At 40.8% G+C, this 16230-nt stretch overlaps 1 protein-coding gene across 1 annotated transcript in view; it reads left to right on the forward strand.

The window, feature by feature from the left end:
* The window catches only part of IGF2R (insulin-like growth factor 2 receptor), a gene marked incomplete at its 5' end in the record, with an annotated part of 52568 nt that overhangs the window by 5552 nt on the left and 30786 nt on the right, over positions 1 to 16230 (forward strand). The window contains 16 exons of the mRNA XM_009325648.1: positions 753 to 877; positions 2549 to 2647; positions 3065 to 3194; positions 4294 to 4414; positions 6288 to 6402; positions 7953 to 8115; positions 8263 to 8443; positions 9707 to 9810; positions 10236 to 10400; positions 10713 to 10853; positions 11226 to 11372; positions 12270 to 12401; positions 12812 to 12959; positions 14171 to 14348; positions 14936 to 15051; positions 15473 to 15635. Coding sequence (XP_009323923.1) covers positions 753 to 877; positions 2549 to 2647; positions 3065 to 3194; positions 4294 to 4414; positions 6288 to 6402; positions 7953 to 8115; positions 8263 to 8443; positions 9707 to 9810; positions 10236 to 10400; positions 10713 to 10853; positions 11226 to 11372; positions 12270 to 12401; positions 12812 to 12959; positions 14171 to 14348; positions 14936 to 15051; positions 15473 to 15635 — 2228 coding nt within the window. The remainder of the gene's footprint in view (positions 1 to 752; positions 878 to 2548; positions 2648 to 3064; positions 3195 to 4293; positions 4415 to 6287; positions 6403 to 7952; positions 8116 to 8262; positions 8444 to 9706; positions 9811 to 10235; positions 10401 to 10712; positions 10854 to 11225; positions 11373 to 12269; positions 12402 to 12811; positions 12960 to 14170; positions 14349 to 14935; positions 15052 to 15472; positions 15636 to 16230) is intronic.

Genomic DNA, 16230 nt, shown 5'->3' on the forward strand with positions numbered 1-16230 from the left:
ATGTAGTGACAGGACAAGGAGTAATGGCTTTAAACTGAAAGAGGGTAGATTTAGATTAGATATAAGGAAGAAATTCTTCACTATGAGGGTGGTGAGGCACTGGAACAGGTTGCCCAGAGAAGTTGTGGATGCCCCATCCCTGGAAACGCTCAAGGTCAGGTTGGACGGGGCTCTGAGCAACCTGATCTAGTTGAAGATGTCCCTGCTTATTGCAGGGGGGTTGGACTAGATGACCTTTAAAGTTCCCTTCCAACCCAAACTATTCTATGTTCTATGATAGACTCTCTCTCGTATTGTTCTGACACTATTTGTATAAATGGCTTAAAGGCTAAAAAGCTGATAAATAGAAGCTGATGGGAGGAAGGAGTGAATTGTGGTACTTGAAACTAGTTGGTAACAGTTTTCTGATGGAGTCCCTTGTTCCTAAGGCAGTGACTAGTTTGTAGTGGCACCTGCTGTTGAGCTTCTTAACATTCAAAGTGTTTGCTAAAAACGTTTGAGAAAGTAGAAGTGTGATTAGAGATATCAAACACTATCTTAACTTGGATCTAGTCTTCCAAATCGCAAGAACTGCAATGAAGGTCTTCAGTTGTACTCTGTTCAAAGACTGTCTTCAAGTGGACTGGTATGTCTTGTGCTGCTCAGTCCTTGAAATTAGAGCCTCTCTGTTGGGCTTCTGTGAAGGTGCTGTATTATGATAACACATTTTCTTTTCTTTGTTTTTTGTTTTTTTTTTTTTTTTTAAACCCTAGGTGACTTAGGCTTGCAAAAAGTTTCTAAAACTCTTCTCGAACTCAACACTACACATAAGTGCTTGCAGCAAGGCAGTCAGCACCAAATTCAAAGCAACATTAACTTCCTGTGTGGGAAAACACTGGTAAGTCTAAATCACGAGTTCTTATCTTCAATGGAAATGGCAAGTACTTCTGACTTGCTTTTTAAGGAGACTTGCTGTACTCATGGATGTACTAATTACTGAGCTTCACAGCTTAAGGAAAAGCCAGTTATGTTTTAGTACCAAATTAAGGTCATTATCTACTGTGGCTTTCAAAATTCAGTCCTGGTAGAAAATAATTGCAGATCTGCAACTTAGCTCTGATCATGGGCTCTTCTGGGTCTTTAATGTTTTTACAGGGGTTGCACTGTAGTATTTTAACAGTATAATATGGAGAAATGAGTCAACAGCGTACAGGATGCTGTAACAACGAGAGCTATTGTTTAAATGCTGGCTGTGCCTAAGCTGTGGACCTAGCATGGCTGTTTAGTAGAACAGCATTGAAGAAAATGACTGACCTCTGTTATGGGTCAGCGTAGCTGACAACAGTAAGCATTAGTTTTTGTCTGCACATAGTTGGACTAACAGTACTTACACGTCCAGCTGGGCTTCTGGGGGAGTAGTTGTTTGTGAGAATCTGCTTGAAATGGAGATCCCCGAAAAGTTCCTAGGGGCATGTATATATGCAGTTCACCTCCACGTGCTTTTGGAGTTACACTGATACCACAGCTTGGTATTCTGTACAGACTGTGATCAGTTTACATATTTTTGTATTGGAGATAAGTACTTATTAGTGCCGCTGTTGCCACTGATGATGCTGTTGCACACTCCCTCTTGGAAATCTAGCCAATTCAAACGAAGTGCCAGTGCAGCAGAGACTTAAATGCTTCCTGTTCTGTTTCAGCAGTTCACTCTCTAAACTAAATTAAAAATTATTGCTCAACCCCAGCTGTAACACCAGATCATAACGATCTTCAAACTTCTTCTAGTTAACGTAGTTCTAACACCTCTGCTTCATGTGACCTAGTAAAAGGATTTTGTAATAGTGTCTGGGACAAATTGTTTCCAACACTCTTATGTCGGGGTTAAACAGGGAGGGAATCAGTTTAAATATGCTAAAGTGCTTCTAGCTGAGGTGATGGAGAGAGAATGGAAAAATCTGATTGTTGTCTTTCTCGAAGTAGAGACATTCAGTTGAGCATCCAGCCCTGAACCACAGTAAAACCCCCATCTTGAAATAGATACAAATGTGTGTAACATGAGCCTATAAAAGTAAGTAGCTGAGATCAGAGGTATTCTTTCTGTGTAGCAGAAGAGATTGCTGATCAGTCGTCTTTGTAGGATAAAAGACAGGGAACTGGTAAACCATGCATTGCCTTGCTGTTCATCTAGTTATACACATTTGTATCGGTGTTTTCCTTTCTAGTAACTAGATGTGACTGGTGCTTCTGCCAATATCAATTGGCATAGTGACTGCTTCTAAAAGATGTAGCACAATTACTGCATATTAGGACTGGCACATGTTAACTTGAGAATTGGTGCATATGCAGACTGAGAAGGATTTGGTACCCTGCACCTTACTGAGTTTACCAACAAAGCTGTTAAATAACAAACTTGTTGTTAACAAGTGCTATTAAGAAACTGTATGCCCTTACTCTGTGATGTGCTATATTCTGTTTTACTTAATCTCTTGAATGAAGTTCTTGCTGTCTACAGATGTAAAATAAAACTGAAGTCTGTTTTTCAAAGAATTATTTTTTCCCCTTTAAATAGGGTACCCCTGAATTTGTAACAGCAACAGAGTGCGTGCACTATTTTGAATGGAGGACCTTTGTGGCTTGCAAGAAAGACTTGTTTAAACCTGTGAAAGAGGTAATCTATGTACTATCCATGCAGAAGTTACGCTTCACACATCTGGCAATTTCACTCTGACTACCTGCCACCACCTTAAATGAATCCCAACAACCTCCATAGACTTAACTTTTTCATAGGCATATAAAGCATCTGTTGGAAGTGGGTGGAGCTGAGAATTTTAAATAACTCTTCAGCCTTTTTTGTCATCTCAATGGTTGTTTATAGTAAAACTCTTCTAAAAGCTGGAGCAGAACAGTCTAACTTTGGATGCCTTGGTTTAGTCAGCATATCTAGCTTTAAGTCTAGCTTTAAGTATTTGAGCTTCCAGAAATAAAAACCTTTTCCACGTATTAACTTGGCTTTATATATGCCTGTTCATAACTTCTCCCTACTTGTGTAGCATGGATTGCATGTAATTTTTTGTTGTTGTTCTAGGTCCCTTGCTATGTGTTTGATGAAGATTTGAAGAAACATGACTTGAATCCTCTCATCCAAGTTTCAGGACACTACTTGGTGGATGATTCTGATGATGATTCCTTGTTCATAAACATCTGCAGGGACTTAGGTGTGAATACTTGTTTGTGTCACCTGTTGGTGTATAAATTTCTAGTAGTGTGGTTCTTTTCCAGTGCCTCAGTTGAGGTTTTCCTATGACCAGAGGTTGGTATTTTAGGACTTGCACTATTGTTTCAAGGTACTTTTGATGATTTGAAGGCTGCTTTCTGTGAAGCCAAGTCTTACTCTCCAACTATTGAGGTGTTCAGAGATATGCCTCTTTTGTTAGAAAAGTTGACTTAAACTGGACTGAGTGAAAGAGCTCAGCTTGTCTTGTAGCTGCTTCTGTTTGCTGCCAAATAGGACCAAGATAGTTCATAGCACTTCATGTGCTCTAAATTTATTACTTTGGGCTTCAGTTCAGGCTGTTGCTTAGTTCCAAGTGAATGTCCTGAGATGTATCTAAAGTAGTGTTTAGGTGCTTGGGTAAGTAATGGTGCGTGGCTAGCACTTTCATGTCAGTTGGGAGCTGTATATGTAAGGAATTAAACCAGCAAAATAACTCATTTGAAACTTGCTGAAAAGGCTGGTTTAGCTGTATACTCCCGCTGTGTTTTCTACTCTGCAGTTAAATACGTATTTTATGCCCCTGTTAAGGGTTTAATACTTCTAGTTTTAGTGGCAGGTCTATTCTTTTAAAAATCCTGTTAGTCTGAAACTTTTTGCTGACAGCTTTGAATAAGTTGGTTTATAAGAAACAAAGGAGAGGAAAAAACCTTCCCTGTGAGGAGGGGTTACCCATTACTTGGTATTGTTTTGGTGTTGTGGGGAAAAAAACCGCAAAACTTGGCACACTTCTAGAAGTTCTCAAAGCCCTGTGCATCCAGCAGCTGTACTAGCAACTGGAAACTAGCTGCAGCTACTTTGGCAGGAAGGATGAATTTGCTGTCCAAAAACAGGGCAGCATGAACTTCCCCCTGTGTATCACAAGCACTTCAGGTTTAGTCTTGCCAGTTTCACATTTTGATGTAACCTGCTTTAAAGGTGTTTTTAGAAAAGGGTAAAGCAATGAATGGTAAGTGAGCCCGCAGAAAAAACGGCAAGATACTTCAGGTAGAGCAGGGCTTAGAAACTGAGTCCTATATTCTGTTTTCTATATTCTATAACAGGAAGTTCAAGTGGAGAGACCAGAAACTGCCCTGCTGGCAGTGCTGCTTGCTTGTTACACGAAGGTCAGGCATATGATGTTGGCCATCCACAGGAGCAGCTGAAACTTCATGACAAAGACAGGTATGTAATTTTTGGGATGATACTTCTGTGAACGTTTCTCAGTCATCTGGGCTGGAAAAAGCAGTCTTGGTAACAGATGAGTCTTCCAAAATTTAGCATCAATACCACTTTGATTTTGAAGCATTGACAGAAGAAATTTCTTCAAATTATGACAGGGCAGAGTCTTTTTCAGCATCCTGTTGTACTGCTGTAATAGATCAAATTTTCTTCTTCATTGTGAGAGACCTTTTTACAGAATTTCAAAACTCTGAGGCAAGGAATGGTTGCTGCTCTCTGCCCACAAGCAGAAGAGTGACATTTGACTCCATCTGCCTACTGTCTGAGGGCCCACAGGGTAAATGCACTTGGCTCTCTGTGTGTTTACGCACTGTTTTTGGCTTGCTCTGCTGCCCAGGAGTACTTTAAAAGTTGATGGATGTTGCCCTTCTGTATTTTTGCATTAATGAGTTCTTAATAGAAGAAATAGGTAAGCAATGCAAGGCTTATTGTTCCTGGTGGTGGCAGAGCTAGAACTAGGGGAAACTTTCCCTGATGCTGCCTCTGTTCTGTTTGCTGCCTCTTGTGCTGGAAGTGTAGCTTGAAAGACGCACCCCCCCGCCCCCCGCCAAAACCCACAAACCAACACCCCGCTCCCCCAAAAAACAACCAACCCCAAGACAACAACAAAAAACCCCACACCCAAACAACCCAATGTGGCTCAGGGGACTTGCCTGAGTCTTGCTGATCTTTCTGAGCTTCAGGTCATCTGAGCCTGCTTACCTGTTGACTTCTGCAGTACTCTTTTTATTTCAGATGCAAGCTGAAGAAAACAAGCAGAATAAACCAGGTTAATAACAGTGACAGGGTTGTGGGTTTTCTTCTGGTTTACAAACTAAGTTGCGAGTCCTTCTTTGCAAGGCTTTTCCCCCAGCATGAAACAAGTGGCTGAGGTGTTCTATACCAAGGCAGAAGCTTACATCTGAGGAAGCACGAGCTTGTTCTCATATTAATGTGCAACTAGTACTCTATAAAAGTGATGGCGAGAAAGCTTTATCTTATCACTGCTAGGATTGATGAGCTCTTCATTGCTCGAGGAAAATTCATTGTATGTGCTCAATCAGACTAGGGTGGCCTAGGAAGAGAGTAAGATGACTGCATATCTGTGTCCTAAGGTATAGGGAGGCCAATTAGAGGTGTGGCTGACCTGAAGGTAGGCTGTCACCCCTCCACGAGCTGTTGTCTTCTGCCTGTTAGATATTATAGAACAGTAATGCTTAGTTGGGAAGTTGTGTTGGTCTCCTTGTTTTCTCATCCAAGTCATCTTGCCGTTTGTCTCTCTGTCAGATAGTTACCATGTTTCATTCTCCTACTCCTGCCTTGCCTGATCTGTCCCAGGTGACTTGCTCCTATCAATTTGCTAATGAGTTCATCTTGCTTTTAATTCTGGGGGCAGAAAGGAAAGAGATTATACATACGGAGGTGGTAAAGTATAGGAATGTGGTAAAACATGAGTGGTTATTACTTCCAGAAGTTGCAAGAGTGTTTATCACATCTGCTCTCCTGCAGTTTGAGAGCAAAGCTAGAGTGTTCTTGTGACTATCAGCCAAGTTCCCGCTACAAAATGGGTTACAAGGCATTGAGCATAGTCTTAACTGGGGTGCAAGAGGATGCTGTATTAAGTAATTTTGCTGTGACTGCCTTAATCTCTATTTTGGTTAACTGTAAGATTAAAGGAATAAAGACCTTCATAGAAGTATCTTTCAGGAACAGGGCTACTTTGGTATATCCTGCCTGGGTATCTAGCAAAGGGTGGATGTTCTTTCAAAAATATCCTTCTTCTGTACAGTGCATAGTGTCTTAATTGTATTTTTGGTTTGCCATTTTCTGTTTCTAGGCTGGTGTTGAGTTATGAGAGAATATACAGTGATGAAAAAAAGCCAGCCTTCTGCCTAGGCCATAACCCAGCAGTGACGATCACTTTTGTTTGCCCATCAAAGAGGGGAGAAGAGGTAACTTTGTTGTTTTAGTTTGTGTTAAATGGTTGGTTTTTAACTTTTGTGTGCATTATCTTCCACTTTTATTGAAGGCTGAAGGGAACAGAAATCCTCCTGGTTTGCAGATTGTGAAGAGTATAGGAATCTAAATAAATTCTAGAAGACTTTTTGAAGACTATAAGAGATAAACAAGAACTTGAGTAAAATTTTCCCACGGGGGTGTTCTTTCTTGTTTTGGTGAATTTGGTTGTCCTTTTCTGGGTCCAAAGCTTTCCTCTGAGAGTAGGACAGAGCTAGTACAGTGTTAATGCTTGGCCCAGAGCTCTGCTTGCTGATGAGCACTCTTCCATCATCAGTCAGGCTGGGCATGCTTACAACTGTTGTCTGTAACTTGCTTTTTATTAACCTGGCCTTCCTCAGGGAAAAAAATAGCTAGCAAGAGTCATTGCATGGCAAAAGTCTGTCATTTACAAAGCAGGCTCATGAACTCCTATTACCTTAAAGTAAAATCTATAGTGTTAAGCAGCAGCTCAGTTTTTGCAGGACACAGTTTTAGCCTAGCTTCAGTGCAGTATGATGATCACTTTGATGCAATGCCAGGTAATCTCAGCCACCCACACTCCTTAAATCGGGCCAGAGTGGCTATTGCTAATGCTCTGCCATTTCATATCATGACGCTTTTGGTTGCAGGTTAGCGAAGGAGGAACTCTCCTCTGGCTAACTTTTGGTTTAATGCTTTGTCTCTCATCTGACCTAGATAGGTACCATACTTCATCCTCATCACTGCAGAAACTAATCATAGGCCTTCCTCTACTGTCACTTTGTAATACCTCACTACAGCTATGCACACATGTAGTATGAATGGTATTGCTAATGTTACTTGTGCCTGTAACTTATTTGATACTTTACCTGTGTATCTGCCTGTTGTTTTAGTGGGTGGCAGAAACACAGATTTATGAAACAAGGTGAGCTTCTAAATGTTTCAGTTTAAAGTGAGGAAAAACAAGACTATCCCTTCTCCCAGAAGTGTAGAAATATTTCACTACAGAAAATGCATCTGACGAAGGTGTTGGCTAAAGAATTCTCAAATGCCTTTCAGTCTTGATTTGGACTGAGGGAATCAAAGTTGCTAAAACACCAGCGTCTAAGAGGCTGCTTTGCCTTCGGAGAACACTTGATCTCTGCTCCCTTCTTTGAGGACTCCTTTGAGGCAAACGCAATCCAAGCTGTGCTTAGCAATCTGGGCTCATGTATCTCTGCTTTTGCCAACATGTTAAGGAAAAGTGCTTTTTAATGTACTGTTACTACTGCTGACCTTCCGCTAGTGCCTGATACTTTACCTCTGTTTAGACTTCTAGTTTGCGACATCATTAATAAAAGCTGTTTTACTTTCTTCTCAACACCTATTTCTGAGAGGTCAGAGACAATGTTTGCAGCTGTTAAGCAATTTACAGGTGAAGTTAGTCATTACTGACCCTAAACGAATGTGATACTGTTGCTTTAAAGTTTATATTTCAAATGAGTCTCTGTACTTGTCATTTAAATTCTGTTCACTTCTGTATCAGAGTGCAGGTCCCAAACTCACAGCAAAAACAAATTGCCGGTATGAAATCGAGTGGGTTACTGAATATGCCTGTCACAGGGATTACCTGGAGAGTAGGAGCTGTCTTCTGACTAATGAGCAACATGATATCTCCATTGACTTAAGACCACTTACTCAACTTCCAGGTAAGCCACTATTTTTCTTTTGTGGTATGACTAGCCAGTTTTCCAGTTCCATGTTTGGAGACAGGAAAAGTGTCCTCTATAGATACTTAGATTTTTATATCTGTTCTGCTGTGTTTTAGAACACTTTTCTTTTTCTTATTCATTCAGATTATGTCACACCATATTTAGCCAAAGATGACAAAGAGGAGTATTACTATTACTTGAATATATGTGGGAAAACCACTGCAGGTAACTGCAAGGACAGCACAGGATACACTTCATCTTGCCAAGTAAAATCTTCAAATAACCAGCAAAAAGTGGCAGGAAGATTTGAGAACCAAACCCTAAGGTGTGTAAAGGCTCTTTAGCCCTGTTAACTTGTCTGAATGACTGATCTTTGTTTCCTAATTTGATGCCCTTATTTGCCATGTAAGCAATATTTGATACAAAATGCAAATATTTTTGCTCAGTTTTGTACAGAAAAACATTAACAGTATACCAGGATAGCATTAGCAAATGAAGAAGCAGATGGGGTTGGTAGGGGCCGTTGCGTAGACAGGGAAGAAACTTTCATCAACTTTGGTGTCAGAATTGCAGATTGTGCTGTGTTGCCTCTTGCCCTCCTTGAGGTTTGCATGTAAAGTGGCATCAGGATTGGATGTTTTAGAAGCCGTCCTCAACAAGAGGGCATCTCTGCTTCCTTTGCAAAAGCGTGCATTAATCATATCCAAGACTACTGAAGTCCAGTATTTTGTGGTTTTTTTTTTTTTTTAATTTTTTAAGAACTTCAGGATTCCCAAGTGGCATACTGGGACAATAGTTTGCATGAGATTGCAAAGCAGAGATTATTCACCTACATATGGTCTTCCATCTGTCTGTAAGCACGTGACAGACTTGTCAGAGCAATCTTCCGGGATGTATGGCTTCTTCCACCTGCAAAAATAGCCATGCAGTAAACTAATGGGAACAGATATTCCACCTTTGGAGAAAAGGAGGCTGAGAGGCAACCTCATTGCTCTCTACAGCTTCCTGAGGAGGGGAAATGGAGAAGGAGGTGCTGATCTCTCCTCCCTGTTATCCAGTAATAAGATGCGTGGGAATGGTTCAAAGCTGTGGCAGGGGAGGTTTAGACTGGACATTAGGAAGCATTTCTTTACTGAGAGGGTGGTCAAACACTGGAACAGGCTTTCTAGAGAGGTGGTTGATGCCCCAAGCCTGTCAGTGTTTAAGGAGCGTTTGGACAATGCCCTTAATAACATGCTTTAACTTGGTCAGCCCTGAATTGGTCAGGCAGTTGGACTAGATGATCGTTGTAGGTCCCTTCCAACTAAAATAGTCTATTCTAGCTGAAAGCACAGATGCTCTATGTATCTTTACATACTTTAGAGCATTCTTTAAACTTTATACAAATTCATGAAAAGTAACCAGAAAAATCAGCGGATGCAAGCCTTTGTTGTAGTAGAAATGTCAGTATTAATGTTGAACAAGCATTTGTTTTCCCTTTGAGTGAGACAATTATTAAATAAACAAGAGAGTGGCTTCTGTTACGTGAAGAACACTGCGTGATTGTGTCTGATCCCATGTTTCTATCTAAACCTGACTTTTTACTCAGATATTCTGATGGGGATCTCGCTCTAATTTATCCAAATGGGGATGCATGTAGTTCCGGCTTTCAGAGAATGACTGTCATAAACTTTGAGTGCAATGAAACAGCAGGTGAGTTTAACAAGCTGTGATGACTCTGCTCAGGATTTGACTTCTGTGCTTGCTAGTAGGCCTTACGTTCAAAGGAATGCATGCTTTGAGCCACCGCTAACACAAGGAATTGTTAGAGTAAGCACTAATTTCTATGGCTGGCAGGATTGTTTTGTGCTGTGTAGTAGCACTGCTATTCTAAGTTTACACTGATGATCAAGAATGTTGAGGTGTAAAACAGCCTTGTTTCTTAGCCAACAGTAAAACAAACAAACAAAAAAAACCCAAACAAAAACAAACCAAACAAAAAAACCCAACAAACACAATTCCTGTGCAGCAAAAGGATTTTTATCTTCCTTGTTCATTGCTAGTCCTCAAGTCTCCTTGCTTTTCTCCCTTTCCCCCACTGGAAACCTGACATCTTTTTATCCATCTTCAATGTTAAGGTAATGAAGGTAGAGGAACTCCAGTGTTTACTGGTGAAGTGGACTGCACATATTTTTTTACTTGGGATACAAAATATGCATGTGTAAAAGAGAAACAAGATCTCCTTTGCAGAGTTGCTGATAAGAGAAAACACTATGACTTGTCACCTCTCATCCGCAGTTCAGGTATGGCAATGAAAACTAGCTTTCAGTTGCTTTTGTCCTGAGTTTACATGCCACCTCTAGTGCAGTTCTTCAGCTGAACATTAATTGGCTTTTGCTTTTCTTAGTGGATTTCTGGGGTACTGACGATCACTTTCCTCATCCCAAAAGGAGTGAGTGCCTTATGAAAGTCCCCATATCCATGACTGCCTTGGTGGCTGTCATCTTAAGTGGTTTTAAATGTGGGTCCTTTTTTGTGATAAAAGGCATTTTGGCATGGAGAGGCTAGAACAATTAAGCCGGATGACTTGTTCTTAATGACACCCTGTATTTCAGAGTTAGCCCAGAACTGGGAAGCTGTGGACAGTAGCTTTTCGGAGGTAGGGAGGAAGCATTATTACATCAATGTCTGCCATAAAGTGCTGAAGAGAGGAGGAGCTTCCAGCTGCCCAGATGATGCTGCTATTTGCTCTGTAGGTGAGTGCGTTTGGGTGGGTTGGTTTTTTTTGTTTTGGTTTTTTTGTAAGGCTTTGAAGGCTTGGCACTTCCTCTACAAATGGAGTTGGCCACCCTGAGTGCCTTCAGTTATTTGAGGAAACAGAGTTAGGAGCACATTTCTCTTGTGCTCTCAGAGACCCTAGAAGAAATGATGCAAGTAGCCTTTTCTAACTGAAGAATGGTATTACGCTCTCCTCCAGGCTTCATACCATGGTTTTGGTGAGGTTAAAAACAGAATCCTAATCATATGCTTTCTTAAGACTTTCCATTTGGCTAGTTAATATTCTCTTAATAGTGTAAACTTCACTTCTTTCCAGGGAAACAAAAGTGATATATTTACTGTCTTTACAGATAAACAAAACAAGAGTAAGAATCTCGGAACATTTGTATCTTCTCCTAAAAAGGTTGGAGAAAATATTCAACTTACCTATTCAAATGGAGACAGCTGTGGTGTTAACAAAAAGATCAAAACTGTCATCACTCTGATGTGCAGACCAGGTGAGAATATCCACATCCTGTTCTCTGATACAGTTAAAAACTGGAGGTTATTTAATATATCCAGGCATGAGCGCTAAATATTAGCATGTGCCTTTTATTTCCTTCTGTGCAAAAGCTGAAGCACTGCAGTTTGTTTACTAGGATGATAGCAATGTAATTGCAGGTATTTAGCTCTGTTCACCCTTTATACAAGTACTCTTTAAAGACCCTTGAGTAATTCTCTTGAACTAAGATTCTCCCAAACATGATGAAAGTATATTTAAGTGTTTAAAGCTCCACAAATACCTGGAAGCTATACAAAGCACTTTCTATCCCTAGATTGTCTTGATGGGGAAAGACTCATTCTGAACTGAGATCAGATACTTAAAACTTTTCCAATAAGTCTGTTTTGTGTCTAAACTGCTTGTAGTTTATGAAAAGCAGAAGCATTTGCAGAAGTTGTTAATGTTGTTCATCTCCATATAATAGCCCACTAGTTAAACCATCTCCCAGAGAAACAGAAAACCTGTATTCCTCTACCTCAGCCTGAGGAAGCTGAATTGTCCAAGTGTGCTGGCTGTTAGGATCAGGTTATGCGCCACTTCCTGATAAAGCTGTTGCTTTGTAGCAAAACACCAGGTTTGTGTATCAAAGCAAACATTGTTTCTAAGATTGTGATAGTACTCAGAAACAGAGGAGCAGTGCATCTTCACCTCTGGGATAAACTTTTATTCTGGGGAGGAGGATGCAAAGAATTTGCGCAAGGAATTTTTGGTTCTATTTAGTCCTCATTTTCAGAGGAGTACTTTAATCTTGGTCTGCTGTTGGGGAGGAGGTAGTGTTCCTAGGCTTAACTTCATAGTTCCTTTTGGCAGCCTGACTGTCTGTATGTGTAACACGTTCCTCTTGTGATACCAGGTGATCTAGAAAGTGCTCCAATCTTGATGTCTGAGGGTGTATGTTCATATGCATTTGATTGGTATACTGCTGCTGCATGTGTCCTGTCTAAAACTGAAGGAGATAACTGTCAAGTCTCTGATCCTCAGGCAGGTATGTATTTATGTTCAGCAGATTGAAAGGTCATGAGGGATAGAACTTGTGTCACAACGCTGAGTCCTTTTGATGAGCAAGAACAAAGCGAGTTCAGCCTAAGTCTAAGCACCCACAACATTTGAGCAAAGCAGTTTTAAGCATGTGTGTATGGAAGACCAGAACAGCACGAATTTAATATTCCCTAGTGTTTGTGGAGGAAAATAGGTGTAATGTGCATTTTACTGTAGTAAGTATGTCTGTATAAGAAAACATGCTTTTAGTATGTCCAAATTGTTTCTGGAACAATAATTACATGGAAGGAGACTTATTCGGGGGGAAGCGAACTGGCTGTGTGACTGGTAGAATCAAAACCTGTGAGAGATGGCAGGAAAAAATTAAACTGACAAAGTTTATTCCTTCCCGATTAGGCTTCTCTTTTGATTTATCACCTCTGGCCAAGAAAAATGGGCACTATATAGTTAATACTACTGAATACTTGTTTTACATAAACATCTGTGGCAGTGTGCTGGATGAGTTGTGTCACACAAAATCAGCAGCGTGCCAGGTAACACAAAGGTTAGTAACTAGTTCTCTTGTCTGTAATAGAAGATCTTTTGTTGCATGATGTGTTGTCTGTGTGTAACAGTGAACAATTTGCATGTAAAATAATTACTGTGCTGCCTGTAATAGATTCAGGTAATTTGCATGTAAAATATTATTTGGTAGTGCAGTAATTATGCTGCCAGCTGTTTCAAGCAAAGTGCACACACATGTAACTGCTTAAGCTAGTTAATCTCAGTTGAGATTAACTGAGTGTGTCCATTGCTCCCCCTTATGTTTCCCATAAGGACTGTAAGCTGTAGATTAACTGCTGCAGCTGTATTAAGCCAACGCACAATTTGGATTCAGGGTCAGCTGGATTCCAAGAGCTGGCCTAAAGAAGCACTGCTGCGCTCAGGATGAGTAGTGGCTGCCTTATGCAGAGGTGGAGCCCAGAGCTTGGGTGTTGCACTGTACTTCCATTACTGAAAGTGCTGTGCAGGCACAGTCCCAGTGCATACTGCTACTCTAACAGCATCGTTGCTGCTGTTATCTTCTACAAGCTGTGTACAGATAGTATCTGTACGCTTCAGGTTCCAGGTCAGCCTGTTGCCAGAGGTGTGGTACAGTGCAAACGCATGCACCTGTACTTGAGTTGGCTCTATCTGGGTTACTCTCCAGCCAAAGAGAGTTTAGTGCAGACACTAAAAACCTTCTTCGGGGGAAGGTGGTCAGGCTAGGTCTGATAGAGCCAGTGTTAACTCAGAGTAAAGAAACGCCCCTGAACCAAAGCTGGTCCCGAGCTAAGAGCATGTGAAGGCAGTTCCCTGGGTGAGGACTTGCCGTTGTGCAGTGCTAGGTCTTCACTGTCCACACGTATTTGCATGGAACCAGTTTAAGCCCAGCATTAGGGTGTCTGCAGTGTGAATTCTACTCTGGAGAATGGGAACTTGATATTTCTGTCATTCCTCTAGAGAAGGGAGTGTTAAAGTTTTCTAGATATCTAAGCAAGGTACAACTTCCTTTCCTTTCCAAAGACAGACACTTGTTCGTGTTTTAAATTTCCTTTTGGCAGCATTCTATTCATTCTAACTCACTTATATCTAGTCAACCTTACTTAATTCTTTTGTCTTATTGGGGTGTCTTCTATTAACTTACCTGTATGCTTACTACTTGTAAGACTTCTCTTAAAGAGAGAATTAATTTTGCATTCTGTTCAGTCTCAAAGTCCACTTTTTCTTTTCTAGTAAGGATCAGTTCTGGAGTCTTGGACTGCCGAGTTCCAAACTTTCATATTATGATGGTCTGATTCAGTTGACCTACAAAAATGGTACAGCATACAATGATGAGAAGAAAACACAGCGATCTACCCTTATAACTTTCCTGTGTGACCGTCAGGCTGGAATAGGTCAGCCTGAATATCAGGTAAGAAGTTTTATATGAAGAAAGGAAGGATCTCCATCCCAAAATGGATCCCTGACAATAATTGCTGCTAGGCCAGTGCAAGCAGAGATTCATGGATGGAAATATCCAGTATCTATAAAGCAGAATAAGAGAAATAGTTATTTCTCTTGGTATATATGCTTCTTGTTGCAGCCATAAAGCTTGTCTTGACCACTGAACAGTACGCTGTTCACCTGGATCCAGGTTCTTACTTCGCTCTAGTCTCTGGGCCATGTAATTACTAGTGCTTTTGGTCATCATCTATTTCTAGCTGAAAAAAACCCCAAACTGGCTGAGAAGTAACAAGTGGTAGGACTGTGTCTCCTGTAACACAGCAGACAGCAGTCACATTGCTGTAGTTGCTCTGGTTCTGTTATTTTTGGAAACAGTATTTCTGGTGACACAGCAAATGACAAGATCTACAACAAAACAGACCTACATAAATCAGTGCAGAGAAGGTGTATCCCAAAACCAAAGGGAAATAACAAGCTTAACATATAAAGGAGTAGCTGTGAGTTGCAAAGTATTCTGTGTGGAAAGCCTCACTGACCTGTTCTGCTGGTTTTTAGGTAGAAGATAACTATACCTACAACTTCAGGTGGTACACTGAATACGCTTGTCCCGAAATGCCTCTGGAATGTGTTGTGACTGATCCCAACACCATGGACCAATATGACTTGTCAAGGTAGGAGAGTAATATATACGACATAACTTGGCTATTGTAGTTAGGTGTTCTGGCTGATAGTGTAGCACTGGATGAAGTTAGTTTCCTGTGTAGACAGCACTAGAAACTTCATCTGTTGTGACAATCTTAACTGCAAATATCTTGAAATGAAGACAGTATTTCTCTCTAGTATATTGACTTGCCTCCTAAGATGCAAGTTGACTTTTTGGGATGGTTTTGCTTAATAAAAACTTAACTATTTTGTCAACTGTGCTCTACTTTCTAGGAGTATTCTTTTTAATTGTAACACTTAAAAATGAGGGGGAAAAAGTTATTCTGAAATACCTTACGGTTGCTCTGTTTCTTGAGACTGAAAGAGAAAGCTAGAGAGAATCTATGAAGAATGTGTGTTCTTAGCGTAGAACTTTCTCTTCCTGCTCAGCTTAGCAAAATCTGAGAAGAGAGGTGAAAACTGGTATGCCATGGATAATTCAAGACCAAGTGAGCGCAAGAAATACTACATAAACATCTGTCGACCACTGATTGCTGTCCCAGGATGCGACCGGCGAGCATCTGTCTGTCAGATGGAGTATTGGCATGATCATGTGAGTAGCCTTTCCCTCCCAGCTCAGAGCTGGTTTGCCAAGTGAGTGAGATTAAGGGGTATGCAAGATAAGCACATGAATTCTGGCTTCTTTGTGCAAAATACAGTGGTATTCTGTGTATCCGTAATGTTGGCATAATCATTGCAGAATGGTAGACCTCCTGTCCACCTCTTCAAAGACCAAAGCTTTAATTTTTACAAGTGTACCAATGTCGTGTTTGACATGCATGATTCTTTGTCCTGTGTTGCAGAGGCAGACAAACTGCATCTCTTCTGTGTAAACTGCTGCGGTCTCAGAGACTGCTAGCATTGCTTTAAGAACAGGCTGCTCGCCTGGATATTCTGGCTTGCTTCTGGCTTGTTTTAGATTGAACTGTGGAAAAAATGTGTTTAAAGGTTCTTCGCACCCCCCTCTGAGTTCTCTTTGGCTTTGAGGTGTAGATTAGGCAGAAGTTGCCAAGAAAAAAAAAAAAAACACAAAAAAACAAAAAACGGTGGTGGTTATGGGCTTCTACTTCTATATTTCCCTGAAGTGTAACAATTTATCATGGGACTGTTTGTGCTGACAGGCTGGATGGACACTTTGCCCAAGGCCT

This window comes from Pygoscelis adeliae, unplaced genomic scaffold, assembly GCF_000699105.1.
Source record: "Pygoscelis adeliae isolate BGI_AS28 unplaced genomic scaffold, ASM69910v1 Scaffold300, whole genome shotgun sequence".
NCBI lineage: Eukaryota > Metazoa > Chordata > Aves > Sphenisciformes > Spheniscidae > Pygoscelis > Pygoscelis adeliae.